The 16243-nt window shown below is 38.7% G+C and overlaps 1 protein-coding gene across 1 annotated transcript in view; it reads right to left on the reverse strand.

The window, feature by feature from the left end:
- tmem132e (transmembrane protein 132E) overlaps nucleotides 1-16243 on the reverse strand; it is a 553547-nt gene that overhangs the window by 60569 nt on the left and 476735 nt on the right. The window contains exons 6-7 of the mRNA XM_059973087.1: nucleotides 11676-11881; nucleotides 4361-4637 (exon numbers count right to left, since the gene is read on the reverse strand). Of these exons, the coding sequence (XP_059829070.1) occupies nucleotides 4361-4637; nucleotides 11676-11881 (483 nt within the window). The remainder of the gene's footprint in view (nucleotides 1-4360; nucleotides 4638-11675; nucleotides 11882-16243) is intronic.

Raw genomic sequence — 16243 nt, forward strand, 5'->3', positions numbered from 1 at the left:
ATTCATCAATAAATTTATAGGTGGCATTTGAGCTATACTTAACCACATAGTCATGGGTATAGAGAGAGTAGAGCAGTGGGTTAGGCATACATCCCTGAGTTGCTCCTGTATTGACTGCCACTGAGGAGAAGATGTTATCATCAATCCACACAATTGTAACCTTCCGGATAGGAAGTAGAGGCCTAGGTTCTGCAGCTTTTCAATCAGGACTACAGGAATGATGGTGTTAAATGCTGAGCTATAGTTGTTGTTCAGTGAGTTAGTACCCTTTTTCCCAATGGCTAAAACCAGAAGACACTCTTTTAAAGTGAGTGGAGGAAAATTTTGGGGCAGAGTTGTCAGAGTTGTGCTCTTTACACAGAAAATGACAACTCTCTGTCAGGCATTACCAGGGTGGTGGTTGTGGCTGATACATTGGGGCACTTAAAAGACTCTTGGATAGCACATGAATGGAAGATAAATAGAGGTTAAGTAGGAGGGAAGTGTTAGATTAATCATGGAACACATTAAAGGTTAGCACATTAATGTAGGCCGAATTGCCTGTACTCTCTGTTCTATTATACCAGGAAGGGCAAGACAAGCAGCAAGTCATATGTGGTTACAATTTGAAAATGCATTGTCATTCTTTAAGTCCAGACACTTCCTACACAACAGCATTGATGTACCTTCACCAGGACTGCAGCATTTCATGAAGCTAGCTTATTAATAACTTCTCCAGGGAAATTAGGAATTAGCAATGCCCCCCTACGAAAATTAATAATTACCATTTATATTCTGACCAGTGATGATAAAAGTTCATCATTTGGAGAAGTCTGAACACTGCTATCCATTTATTCAGGAGTGCTGCAGGCAATTTGTTTCTGTTTAATCAGAAATTATTAGGAGTAAGTCTTCACCATGTTGCTTGTTTTTGTTTTTTTTTACTGCATTATGTTTTGCATTTTTAAATATGGATATATACCAGTGGCAAATTTATGAAATGAGATGATTTGGAGATTAGAAAATCAAACATCTTTCTTGTAATACAATTTCCTTCTGCAACACACATTGGAAGATTCATGGCATAATGAAAATAAGAAAGATGCTGGAAGTCTGGAATAAAAACAGAATATGTTGGAGGCATCCACTTAGGCAGCAATTGTGGAAGTTGAAACAGATTTACTGTTTCAGTTCTGAGACCCTGGCGACCCTGTGATATCAGTCTCTGAGGCTAATGTGAGAGCATCCTTCGGGAAGGTGACCCTATGGAAAGCATCTGGCCCAGACAGTGTACCTGGCTGAGTACTGAAGACCTGAGCTCACCAACTGGTGGGAATCTATAACCTTCTGCTTCAGCAGTCTGAAGTACCCACTTTCTACAGGCAAGCTATAGTTATACCGGTGCCTAATAAGAATTTGGTAACCTGCTTCAATGGCTATCGTCCAGTAGCGTTCACAAACCCTGTGATGAAATGCTTCGAAAATATATCAACTCCTGCTCGAGGATCAGCTTCAGTTTGCCTACTGTCACAACAGGTCACCAGCAAATACCATTTCATTGGCTCTTCACTTAACCTTGGAACATCTGGACTGTGAAGAAGCATATTTCAAAATGTTACTCACTGATGGTAGCTCTGCATTCAACACTACCATCCCCTCAAAACAAATCAATAAGCTCCAAAGTTCAAAGTAAATTTTATTATCAAAGTGCATATATGTCACCGCATAAAACCCTGAGATTAATTTCTCTGCAGGCATACTCAGCAATTCTATAGAAAAGTAACTATAACAGGATCAGTGAAAGATCAACTAGAATGCAGAAGACAAACTGTGCAAATGCAAACATAATTAATAGCAATAAATAACAGGAACATGAAATAAAAAGATAAAGAATCCTTAAAGTGAGATCTTTGGTTATGGGAACACCTTATTGCAGGGGTGTCAAACTCATTTTAGGTCACGGGCCGGATTGAGCAAAATGCAGCTTCATGCGGGCCGGATCAGTCAGACGCGAGCAGCTTTCGTTGCCTCCGTTATTTCAGCCTGCTCTCATGTGTCTCAGTCTCAGCTATAACTACAAAATGTTTCACTTTACAAATTCCGTTTCTTATGAAGAAGACTGCCGAGCAAGACTGCCAAATAAACACTAAAAACCCTGAAAACCTGATACCTGATTAAACTCAGCATTAGCCATATCATACGCCATAGGCGCTTCGATTACTGGGGCCAGCTTTAATAGTAATTAGATATTTTCTCGCGGGCCAAAGATAATTCCACCGCGGGCTGGATTTGGCCCGCGGGCCTTGAGTTTGACATATATGCCTTATTGGATGGACAAATGAGTGTAGTTAACCCTTTTTGTTCTTGAACCTGGTGTTGCGAGCCCCGAGGCTCTTGTACCTTCTATCTGATGGCAGCAGTGAGTGATGAGGATCTATTACAAAGAAGGGATGGTAGTGCCTCTGCATTCTTAGAAGTTTGTGAAGGTTCAGCATGTCACCTAAACCATTGACAAACTTCTAGTGATGCATGATGGAGAATATACTAACTGATTGCATTACAGCTTGGTATGGAAACACCAATGCCCCTAAATGGAAAATCCTACAAAAAGTAGTGCATATAGCCCAGTCCATCACAAGTAAAGCCCACCCCATCACTGAGCACATTTATAAGGAGTGCAGTTGAAGGAAAGCAGCATCCATCATCAAGGACTCCCACCATCCAGGCCATCTTCTCTTTGTGGTGCTGACTTCAGAAAAGAGATACAGGAGTCTTATATCCCACACCGACAGATTCACGGACAATGATTACTCCTCAAGCATCAGTTTCTTGAACCAGAGGGGATAACTACATGCACCCTATCACTGAATTATTTCCACAGACTTACTTTCAAGGACTTAACAGCTCATGTTCTCAGTATTATTTCTATATTTGCACAATTTGTGTGTCTTTTGTATATTGGTTGTCCTTCTGTCATTTTGTGCAGTTTTTCTTTGATTCTAATGTTTCTTGTTATTTACTGTGAATGCCCACAAGAAAATGATCTTCAGTGTAGTATATGGTGACAATATATGTACTTTGAAAATAAAGCTTACTTTGAACATTTGAATGTGGGGTCTTGGATCTGAACCATCAACTTTGACTGCCCACAAATGCTGCCTCACCAAATAAATTATTTCAGCATTTTCTGTTTTGATATGAATTATTTCTTAGCTTTGGATCTTGATGTTGACATGTCAGAGGAAAGCAACAACTTTAGAATTTGTCAGCAGTCTATCTTTAACCCAGGTCATCAGAAACAAATATAATGATTATTTTTATCATTCACTATATCTACTTCTTAGCTATGTGAAAATTAGCTGCTGTGGTATTTCACAAGCTCTTTGGTTAAGAACTTCAGGAAGTTCTTAACTGTAAATGTAAGATTGTTTTGCTATATGATAATCAATTATTTGTTGAGATGTACTATGCCAAAAGACATTTCATTTGATATTTGCTTACTTCTATACCATCCATGTATTTATTTTCCCATATTTCAAATTCTCACTATAAACTCACCTTCATATTTCTCAACCCCTAGGTATTTGCACTCATGCTAACTTCTAAGGATATTAACTCATTAACTGGAGCTAATAGGCTTACACTATTTGTGATCTGTTACTTCAATTTTCTTGTATGAATTCTATAACATACTGCGCCCAATAATGTTTAAATGACCAAAATATTTTCTTCATCCCAAGATGGGATTTCTGTTTATGACTGTAGCAGATTTCAACAGATCCTTCAGTACCTCGTGAATTCTAATTATCAATATAATCTTTGGAAGTACACACAGTTTCCTAGAAAGCAGTCCATATCTTGACTTTTCATGATGAGCTAAAAAATTGTGTGTACTTACTTATTATTCACATAAATTCTATGAGAGCTAATTTTATTATGTATGTCAAATTTCTGGATAATAATTATGAATTCTATCAGGGCAAACTCCATTTCCATAGTAGTCATAATCCAGGGGTTGCCTATATTATAATCCTTTGCACAATTTACAAGCCAATTTTTTGTGCTCTAAACAGGTATTAAGAAATAAAAAGCTGATCATTTCCTGCTGCCCTGACAAGACAGCAACAGTAGTGTACAAATACATACGAATAGAAAATAGTCACATTTTGAGCTACCTCATAGTATTGGTTAAAATTATTAATTAAGAAAGTATGCATACTTATGGAAGTCATGAGATTGTTATTTATATGACGCACACTAACATATCACAAATATTCTGCAAATTTTCCATATGTTAAGCAATAAAACTCGACCTTCTGTATAATTTATCTCCACTCTTTACCCAAAAGCAAACACTTCAATTTTATGACAAATAGCTAACCTTGAACATAGTAGTTCCAGGTTCACGTCCACCAAGTATATTGCCTTCCATAATCTGTGCAATTCTTGTGTCCTCCACTCTCATGAAGTCACTGACTAGATCGGTGACATCAACTGACCATTCCGATCCTAACATGGTGATTATCTGATCTGTACCCTCTGAAGAGGTTGTGTGGAATTGTGTAAAGACTTGTACTAATGCATGTTGGTATTGCAGAGTGCAGCCTCGTGTTTTGCTTCGTTCTTCTTCCTCTTCATCTTCACTGTCACGGGTGGACCTGAGAAATGGAGCAATGCACAACAAGGTAAAGATTAACTTAACAATATGTCTTTAAAATCTAATTTTAAAAATCATTTATGTAATTGTTGTGTAAATTATCTCACCATCCTACTCTATGACAATGAAATATTTAGTGAAAATTCACTCTCTTGAAGATTATACCTACGTTAGCCTCTGAGATAGATTACAGGGTCACCAGATGTTGCAGGGATTTGCAAAGGTGTAGTTTGCTTAAAAGACTTTGAGCTCATCTGGGAGTGAAGCACTACAGCCATTCATGATGTTAGGTTTCCCCTTCTAGAAAGTAATGTCCAGCAAATCCTGCCAGAGCTGACGTGCTTCTGATTCTGTCCCTAACCTTAATTGGAATTGTTTCTTCACTCTAGCAATAGGCTTCTGCAGGCTATACCTGGACATTTTATATAACTCTGGATCACTGGTCTTGAATGCCACAAAATCTCCTAGTACATCCACAGCTCTTGGCTTGGGTATGTCTGGTATGTTCCCGAAGACAAACACTCATCCACTCACTTCTTGATGAAGTTGTGGTGTATTCCTTCAGATTCACAGATGAATCCCTGAATACTGTCCAATCCAATGATGAAAGCAGTTCTGTAAGCACGTGTCCACCTCCTTTGACCATACCTTCTTGGTCTTCACCACTGGTGCTGCAGTCTTCAGTCTCTGCCTGGAGTAGAAGTAGAGCCAGGAGATTGGACTTACTAAATTATGGGTGTGGGATGGCATGGTACGTGTTTTTGATGGTAGTATAACAGTAGTCAAGTGTGTTGGCTTCTCTGGTTCTATAGCTGATATGTTGGTGCTAGTTGTTTGGAGACACTTCAAGCTGGCCTGTTTGAAATGCCCAACAATGATAGGAATGGGATCAGAGTGTGGAGTTTCGTGCCTGCTGATTACGATGCTTTGCTCCTCCAGTGCCTGCCTGATGCTGGCCTGAGCTGGAAAGTACGCCACTATCAGGATGATAGTGGAAAACTCCCTCAGCAGATAAAATTGGCAACATTTGACTGCTAGATGTTCTAGGTCAGATGAGCAGGACGGACTGAGATGGAACCTCCATGTCAATATACCACGATGAATTAATCACAGGTCATACTAAACCTCTTTTATCTTTAAAAGACTGAGCTGATGTCTTTGCAGAGAGTGATGAAGCTATTGGGCTGCAGTGCTGCATCCAAAATGGTGGTGATACCCATGTTTCCTGAAGCAAAGTACACCTCACTCCCCAGTGTCTTTCTGGTACAGCAAAATTGCTCTGAGGTCTTCAGTTTTATTTTCCAGAGATGGTATATTTGGCAGCAGGATAGTCGGGAATGGGGTCTAAGGCCTTGGCATTTTAATCATAATTGTAGACCAGTGCACTGTCCCCACTTCCACTTTCTTAAAGAGAAACCACACTTGCAACACGAATCTGCTGTTGGAGGTTTATCGATTTTGAGTATCAGTTGAGTTTTTATATGTCTTAAAATGATGCTGGTTACCAAGTACCCATGGCTGTGACTGTGGATTTCCGCTGTGTAGTGCTGAATGGGAATATATGATGATTCCCATCAGAGCTGCATGCAGAGTGCCACTTACTGACACCATCTTAGTCCAGGGAGATCTGACAGAAGTTTATAAAATTATGATAAGCATAGATAGGGCAGATAGTCAGAATCTTTTTTTTCCTCAGAATAAGAATACTTTTGATGTGAGCGGGCAGAAGTTTAAAGGAGATGTTTGGGACAAGTTTTTACACAGTGCTTGGAACTGGCTGCCAGGGGTGGTAATGGAAGCAGATGTGATAGCGGCATTTAAAGAGCTGTTAGACACTGGAATATGCAGGAAATGGAAGGAATTTATCATGTACAGGCAGAGATTTAGTAAGTAAGTTAGCAATGTTTTTAGCCAAAGGACTGGCGTCCTTGCACTGCTGTTCTACATTGTAATTACAGAGAGATTCAGGTTCCAAGAATGAGTTGGTGTTTTTGGACATGAAGACACTAAGCTGCTGCAATTAGAATTTCAGGAAAACAATAGCATAGATCTTTAAACATCTTAGATCAGTGATATTAAGAACTCTATTGTGTCTCTTAAAAATGTGAGAGTTGGGATGGTGCAAATGCAAAATATGTAAAGTTGGGTGAGTCTGGATTGAACTCATTAACTTCTTGTATTAATGGAAACAAAATTAGAGGAGATAGCCAACACAGCAATGGACAATCAGACTGGTAATTTATACATTACAAACAAACTGAGTCTATCTTAATTTAAATGGCTATTGGCCAAGAAATCCCATCACTTAACGTGGTTTAGATCAGTGCTACTAACTGAAAGTGCACTATTGCCTGAGTGAAATGTGTAATGACCATTTCCAAATCATTTCCCCTTATGCAGAAAATTTGACCATGTATGAATTGCACCTGCAGACTCAACATAATCATTGTTGTAAGTCTGTATCAAGTGATGTTATTTCCTGTGCTCTTTTTTTTAAACATACACAACAGTTTCTAGGTCATTCTGTTTCTAACCACATTCCAGGTCTTTGACAGCTTAAAGTAGATGAGAAGGGCTTAACACTTTTGTGGGAGAAGCAGCAGAAAAGTGTTTCCTCCAAGTCCGGGAAGATGCCCAATAATCTCTCAAACCTTCTGTATTCCATCTCACTTCACTCTTGTGTCCAGTTTTGGTTGCAATACAGGAAAGATGTGATTGAGTGGGAGAGAGTGCAGAGGAGAATTCACCAGGCCTTGGACTGAACCGGATCTCTTTTCTAAGATGTAAAAGGATATAGTCCTTAACAAGCAAAGAGAATTTGTGTAGATGGGCAAAGGTGTCAGAATGGATGTAGTGGGCTGAAGAGTCAATTTCTCTGCTGTATATATCTGTCTTCACTGACGTAGTGTTTGTCATGCTCAGTGCACCACTTTTAACATAAGCTTCAGTTTGATGAAGCAACCTTTCCAGCTGAAAGACTGGTTGTTTGGTTGCTTTCAACTAGGAAACTGAATTGGTTGATTTGTTTCTATATAGTAAATTTTGCCTGCTTATCAACTTCACAGTCATTCTTCTTTCAAATACTCTAAGATTAACAGTTCAATAGTGATACCAATTATTGGAATATCCCAATAAGTTACTTTTACAAAGTTATTGATTATGAAAGATAGGATGTGAATTCCATTCACCCATGTGTTTTCCATTAATAAAGGGTTTAGAATTTTCTAACCAAAGTGAGACAAAAATTCAAATAGGCTTATATCCTCAGTTGTCTGTTATGTAATGACAGATATGGTAAGTATATAATTCAAAAAACCAAAGTCACCTGAGGGAGGGTTTATACAAAGTACTTTGCTGGCTGTTTAATGCAGTAATTTAAAAAAAAAACATCAAATACTGGAAATATTCAGTTGGTCAGGCCACATCTATAGAAAGAGAAACAGAATTAATATGTTTGGTGTCATTTACTGAATTGTTCAATGTGTCACTCACTAGAAATTGCCAAGGCAAAAGCAGATCGCAATTGTTTGATAAGTAGAAATACTCTAAGTAGACATGCTACAAAATGAAGGAGAATTACACATTATGTTACGAAGTTGAGAACAGAGTAGGTATTGTAAGACCTTTTGTGGTCTCAGGGTGCACTCAAGGAAGAGCGTGAAACTGAGGCCGCCTTAGCAAAGACAAAGGTGTATGAAGCAGCAGGTGACTTAGACAGTGGCAGTCGTCTATCTGGGAAGGTGACTGAAGAACTGGCCAAGCCCTCTAATACGACATGGTTGCTCCAGAGGGTGAAATCAAAATGGAAGGTAAAGATAGAAACTAGTTTCCTGTCATGCTTCACACCAAATTTTTTACTGAGTATTCTTCTTAATCTTGCACCCTCTGTATCAGATTTAAATTCTAAGAAAGATGAACCCTCATTTGAGGTAGAAAGTGAGAAGTGCCCAAGTTCACCCAACTTGGAAACACGTGGGTGTTCACTAGTTAATAAGAGTGCACAATTGCTGAATAGTGCCCCAAATACATCCGTGTTCCCCTTTCAACAGAAGCTACTGCAGAACCAACTGCACAGCCTTCACTTGCTGTACCAGGCTGTGGTGATAAAACACCATTGGACAACACTTTGAGAGAAATGCTGAGACTGACCAGAGAAGCCATGAGCACAGTCAGTCTGAATGTGGGCAAGACACTAAGCAAGGAGAACTGGAGAAACTAACAATATATTGCAGAACACAGATGGACACATGATGCACCAAGCACCAGTGGATTCCAGGAAACCGAGTCAAGAACCCATTGACACTCCAGATGAACTAAACCAACATATATCTGTGAAGTTACGGCTAGCACCTTGAGTTACTACTGGTTCTAGCACACCCACAACAGAGCATGGCAGGGATTTGAGTATCCATCAGATGAAGTACTTCCTCATATACTCTAAAGATATGTTCTGGAACATCAATAGTTGCCAAAAGAAGAGTTCGTGGATTTGTCATGGAACTAATAGGAAAGGAGCTCTGCTTACCCATGCTAACCCTCATTGAGTGTGACCATATTCCCAACAACAGGGATGAAATCCCAACTTGCGAAGCTGCACACAGTCATTCACACCTTAAGAACACAGCTAACAAGATTCCTCCACTTGACTCTTCATTCTCCTAATGGTTGGCATGATGCACCTTTTGCCCAGTGAATGGACCTGAGTTGGGTCACAGTGGTTGAAATCTGCCTTGATAGTGCTAATCAACTCACTGTTAGCATATTTAAGACTATTGTCATGAAAAATGGACACCCAAGTCATTTCAGACTCTCAGAGTTGTATCTATATAAAAAAGAAGATTGTAGGGGCAGCCAAAGACAGCCTTTGCAGTGGTTGGCACATTTAAAAGCAACCTCTCAGCAAAGGGCAACTGACTCAGGCAAAGTTTAGAATCCTTCTTGTTGTTCAATGACAGGTGTATGCAGAGGAAGTGTAGTGCATCACAGAGCAGAAACTTCTCCCAATCCAAAGTCACCTCAGTGAATTCTGTCCCATTCTTGATTCTGATGGGCTACTGTGAGTTGGAGGATGCTTAAGAGGGCACAACTCACTTCAGCGGTACCTCAACCAATCTTCTTTCTGGGTGAGCAGCATGTCACTGCTCTGCTCAACAGATCTTAACATCAAGGCTGACGTTTTCGAATGATTAAAGACTGTGTGGTAAGACTTTATTCAGGATCAGTTTCTAAGACTGTTCTTCTTTTGCCAAAGACTTAATGAAATGATCATTTGAGTTTTGGTTTCAGTAGTTAAGTTTGATGTCCCATGGATGCCAGGAGGGGAGCGTTCTTGCCTCTACAGGCACAGTTTATTTTGTACGCAGTTTGTTTTGTATGACATCACTTCCTGAATGCAAGCTATTTTGTTGCATCATTTCCTGTGCAGATTATTTTGGATTTCGACTTGAAGCACCCCACAGAAGAAATATCACAGACTACATCCAGTGCGTGATACTTCTAGTGAAACAAAGGAGATATCTCAGTTGGTCTCAGCTAGAGTGCACTGATGGCCATTAAAACTGTCTCCACACATCTTTTTTCTGAGTGATCAGTACAAGGAGAAAGTGAATGCTCTGAGATGTGTTGGATGTGAAAAGAGGATAGACCCAATTCCTGTGGACTTTAAGATCTTAGCAATAATTTTCAATTTGAAGATGATATTTGCTATTAATAGTATTCTAATGGACAATGAAAGTAACTTCACTCATGTTAAATCTGTCAAATTTCAAACTGCTCTTTACCGCTCAGCTTCAAGTAGGTTTGGCAGAAAAGTTTGTTCAGAATATAAAGACTAGACTGAAGAAGATTAGAGGTGAAATTGGGATAAATGTTACATGTTTCTTATTTTAATATTAGAATACACTACATAAAACTGTTGCAAACATACCTTTTAAGTTAATAATGGGCAGATGTGGCAGAATTTGAAGATCATGAAGCCAAAACTTAGTGGTACATCATGTCTCAAACAAGTGAGGGAAAAATAAAGACAGAGCTTGTGATTAGGTTTTTGGAGAATTTTCAGAACCAGCCATTTTCTGCCTTCTGTTGAAACCCAAGAAGTATAGACAAGTACACCTTGAACTGAAGGCCATTGCCTACAAAGTTTGTTCCAACTGAACTGCATGACTTGCATTTAGTGAGCAAATCATCAGGTAGATTGATATTGTAAAAAGGAACGTGCTAGTGATGTAGTTTTATTGTTTAGATTATATTTATGTATGTTTTCATCCAGATTAAGGGGAAATAATGTGTTAATCCTGTTATGAGCTCACTTGAAGAATGGAGGAATCTTGTGTTGTGATCCTGACATTATCAGCAGGGAGTATCAATGAGTGACAACATTTTAAAAAAATGTTCTCCTGCAGCGATGCACATGATCTAAACTTCTGAGTATTAGTTTTAATATTTCGGTACAGAGGTGCTGAGATAATACATGGCTCTGCTTAACTTTGTTATCAGATCCATATTTTTAACTTAATGTTAAATTAATTACTTGTAATAGATACATGTTTTTATAGAGTCATAACAATGCTATTTTAAGGGTTAAAGTCAATTGTAAACCATACTGAAGAATTTAGTATCTTAAATTAAGCTTTGTGATATGAACACACATATTTAAAGACATTGTGTGCAGTCCCTTTGTATTTTTTTTAAAGGGGGATTTACTCACTAGTTTTGAACTGGTGCATCATTAAAGTAACAAATGAGTGGCTGGCATATGGGATCATAAATTGCTGCATCAACGAAACATCGCTCATTACTGGAAGTCTAACTTAGTGGGCCCATTCTATAAATTTAATGCAGAACTGACTCCACTAATCTTAATGTAATGGAATTTCTCTGGATTATAAATCTCAAATAATGTTTAATGAATTCCTTGAACATGTTTCTGTCAAAGAAGGTTTGCAAACAATAGATTTTCCCCTCTTCTCCACTAAATAAATAAACAATATTATTTCAATGGTTAATTGTAAATTGAAATCAATTTCAGGCCACTCACCTTCTATCAGGGAGGATGGGAACTCTCCAGCCTTTCACTTGACTCAATTTGCTATCTGATAATTCAATCTGCAGTGGAATCTTTGGTACCCAAACTGTCAACTCTAGTGCGGCACTTAGGTATTCATAGTCAAACACAATCCGGGCATTCATTGAGCCTTGAGATTCTTTGCCACTCACAAACACATAGTCACAACCTTTGGACACCTATATGAAAATAGAGGCATTTTAAAGAATGTTAAAATTAATTACAGAAGAATCCAGAATCCAATCCAAACATTAACCACTCAAAACTGATGACCATTGTCAAAATACTGTTTGTATCGAAATAATCAATAGATTCATTTAATTGCCTCACAATATTTTCTAATTTCTATAGCTGATGAAGGGAATACTCATAATTGATGTAAACCTTTCTACAAATTTAGACTAATAATTCCAAATTAACAAATGCTTTCAGGAAGCTGGGAGAAAATCAGGGATTAGTTTAATAAAATTGATTATAATTATACAAATAACAAATGTATAATGTAAAACCATATTTTATATATGTTTTTGAAAAATGGAATAACTTAAAGATTAAGATGTGCTAACTTGACCCAGTTCATTCACCTTTCTTACATAACCAATCACTGTAACTAAAGTAATGCGCAGTATAATGACTCCTATTAAACCATCATTTTACAGTGAAGAACAATATCTAGAAACTCAGTGAGTAGATATCTTTTGATAGTATGGATGGTAATACCTTTCACTACTCAGCTGATGATTGAGAACAGATTGAAAGGATGGCATTTGGTTACAATAGGTCTGTTCTGCTTTTTATGGACATGATATATTTAAGTAGTTTTACATATTGTTCTATAGCTACCTATGTTGGAGTTTTATGGAAACAACTTGGGCAGAGGTGCAGATTGTATTGGAGCACATGTCTTCAGCACTACAGTCATAAAGTTGTTAGTCAATCAGCTATTTAGTTTTTTTCTAATTTTCAATGAAAAGTTGTTGTTGTTCCACTACTCAACCTGGTGATCTCTCCTGCTCCTCTACACTGATTAAATAGCACCCGTGGTTCATCAAACAACAGTGGTGCTATTAGCAACTTTAGCTATGGCATTGGAGCTGCGCTTAGCCACATAGTCAAGCATCAGCCTTGAGGTGTACCTGTGATGATGGTCAATGAGCAGAAAATGTTCCCATTCCTCAGACTGAAATCTGCCGATGAGGAAATCAAGAAGCCTGTTGCAGAAGTAGATTTTTAAGTTTGATAATGAGTTAGGATGGGACAATAGTGTTGAATGCTGAGCTGTCGTCCAGATGGTCCAGAGCAGCATGAAGAGCCAGAATAAATCATGTACTCTGATGTCTTATGGTGGTGAACTAAAACAGGTCCAGGTCATTTCTGAGGCAGAGATGATATGCATCATAACTAATCTCTTGAATCACTTCATTAAGGTTGACATATGTGCTACCAGATAATAGTCACTGAGGTGGGTCACCAGCTTCTTCTTGGGTACTGGTAAAATAGATACCTAGACACAATAGATCTCATGCCAGTGGGACAGTGTGTAGTGAGCAATCCTAATAGAACAACTTGAGGAATTGATTATGAGCACATAAGACTGTTGCATAATGAGTCTGTCAGCTTTTCCAATATAGGCATGGGCTCCAGATTATCATGAGGTCGTTACTGAGGATCAGGTCGGGTGGGAATGTCTTTAATGTGTGGAAATCCAGCATCAAGGTCCTCCCTGGGCAGTATGCATATTATTTTTTATTCTTAATAATTTTTGACATGCTGGTTTGACACAATTGAGTATTTTATTAGGCTATTTTGGAAAATATTTGAGAGTAGATCACATTACCATAAATCTAGAATCTTATACTGGACAGTCTAAGTAAAATAATAAAATAACTTTTCCGAAGGAACTTTACTGAACTCACTGAGTGTCAATAGTTTACGCCCAATTATGAACACCCATCAGGTGATAATACTTTTTATTCCCCAATCAACATCAATTTATTCCCCCCTCCCCACCACAGGGCACCAATTTGTGCTCTCTACTGTTGATGCCACATGACACAAATGCATCCGCATGATAAAAAATTGATTCCCCATGAAACATTGGTTTATGTCCACTTTCATTCAACATGAAATACGTATGTAGAGTATCACATACAGATCACTGATATGTTGGCTAAATTACAGATTTGTTGGCAGAAATATGGTCAAAAACACTGAGATCTTCTTTGAACAAGAACAGTCAAATATGTTCTACACAGGGAAGAAACAATATAAGAACAGAAAATTGATGGGATAACACTTTTTAACTTCATGAGTTTTGTTTTAGGAGAACTCAAAAAATATTAGTTTGTGCCTCTAGGTTTGCAATGTTGAATAAGATTTGCAGGTTTGATGAGTGAGACAGAAAGTATGGACTGTTAAGTCAGTATATTAACCATTTATTTACAAACATTTAATTTCCCCCAAGTTGCACAAACTACAGAACTAAATATCTAACAAATGGACACTTAGATAAGAGCACTCGTGGAGCATACTTTCCTAAAGGTTTTGCACAGCATGCCTTAGACAAAGGGAAAAGAAAGAAGCTCCCATGTGAGCTATGTGTAATACCCAGAATATTTGAAACTGGATACTTCGGTAGCCATCCAATGGGAAGAGCAGCTGCAGTTTCTAAACCAACCAATCATGACGGGAGCAGCTTTCAACAAGCAGAATAAGCCACAAACTCCACAAGACACTTCACCCCTCCAAAGTTGCAACACTGTGATGATCCGAAACTCAGACTAGTATGATCTGTGAACTCGCTGCTATATATATATATAAATACCCAGTACTGTAAACCTAATAGTCACCCCTCCTTTATACTATAGTAGTCCACCAGCCTCCTGCACCCCACAAGGCAATCAGCCCCACCCATGATTGTAATAGTCAATGAGCTAGTCCTCCACTTAATCTGATACACTGACTGTCAGATCTGGTGAGTGATGTTCCCTGAACAGTCAGGAATACTCGTGCAGCATTCTTGACCTTTTACAATACAAGTGCCACCTTTCATTGTGAGCAGGTAATCCAAGGCCACTGAAATCAATTCCTGGGATGGTCTGGCTGTACCATGTTGAGAAAGACTATCATTCAAAACCTTCCTTACTTTGTAATAGCCCCTACTATGCTGACCAGCATGGACAAGGTGTTCATCCAGGGCACAGGGGTAGTAGGTGTATGGCACCACATATCAACTACAGCACCATATGGGAAGCACAAGTAGGCCAAGGAACTACATATCCAGTAAGTGACAATCGGTGTCCAGCAAATGCCCAGCTTCACAACATCGCTTGGCATAGATACAGCTATCCCAGGATACCGTCCCAGCTTTCCTGCTCATACTCACCTTGACACCAACATTCTTTCAGGTGGAGAGATCGCTTTAAAGGTCAAGACCTACCAATTAAACAAATGGTACCTAGGGATATACCAGCCCTTAGAATACTTGCTCCACCAAGGGTATTAAAGCCCAAGTCCCTTAAGGCTGTTACCATACTCCAGGTTGAGGTTGGATGTAATAGACTACACCCTTCTGGCTTCCTGAATACCAGAATGCAAAAATCTGAGCAGCCAGATAATTTCCCTCAACAGTTTTGTTCTCTGTACAAAAGAGATCGCTACCAGTGTTATCCCTTCCACAATGTAGTAAGGAGCCCTCATATGAATTCAACAATGTGACTTATTGGTCTGGTGTGCAAATTCAAATACCATCCCCAGAAATGTATCACAGGATGTCGCACAAGTCAACATCCATTTTTGCCACTCTGTAATGCAGGGAGATACAAATGCACTCACTCCTGATTAGTCACTGGGTATTTTGAAAATGCAAAAACAAAAACTTCTAGAATTGCTCGCCGATACTTATGTCCAAATTTCTGCCCCCATCAACTCAAATCTCACAAGGCCAGTGTGATTATGTGAGTTATCCCTGAACCAACTGCATGAGAAACAAGTAACAAAACACAAGAAAGAGATGAGGCACAATAAACATGTAACAGATTTTAAAAATACACAAAAAACTAATTAACAGACACAAAAAAAAACACGAGAAACATGTCTGGGCTGTACTCTTCTTTAAGAACTTCGCATGGAACTGCAAAATTTGAAACGAGATAGTTAATTTCTCACAGGAAAATATCACAACTGAGAAGGAACTGGACGGTGGGGGGGGGGGAGGGGGAAGCAACACATTCACACAGTCTCTTAAAGGCAAAGTACTCACACAAAAGAACAAACTGATGTGTGGCCACACCTCACATATTTCTCCACATTCTAATCATTCACACTCCATTCACTGTACTTATAGAACAGCTGGGGCTATTAAATACAGCACTAACCTATTTGGCAAGCTGTTGACATAACCACAGGTTCCATCATTCCAGAAGTAATTCAACATCCTCTGGTTATCATATTACTATATAATTCTGAGATAAGAGCCCACTGGTGTAGAACTTTAGTTCCTCCCTCTACTGTGCTCCATTCTGCTTGGAGTTTTAATAGAG

This window comes from Hypanus sabinus, chromosome 6 (assembly GCF_030144855.1).
Source record: "Hypanus sabinus isolate sHypSab1 chromosome 6, sHypSab1.hap1, whole genome shotgun sequence".
NCBI lineage: Eukaryota > Metazoa > Chordata > Chondrichthyes > Myliobatiformes > Dasyatidae > Hypanus > Hypanus sabinus.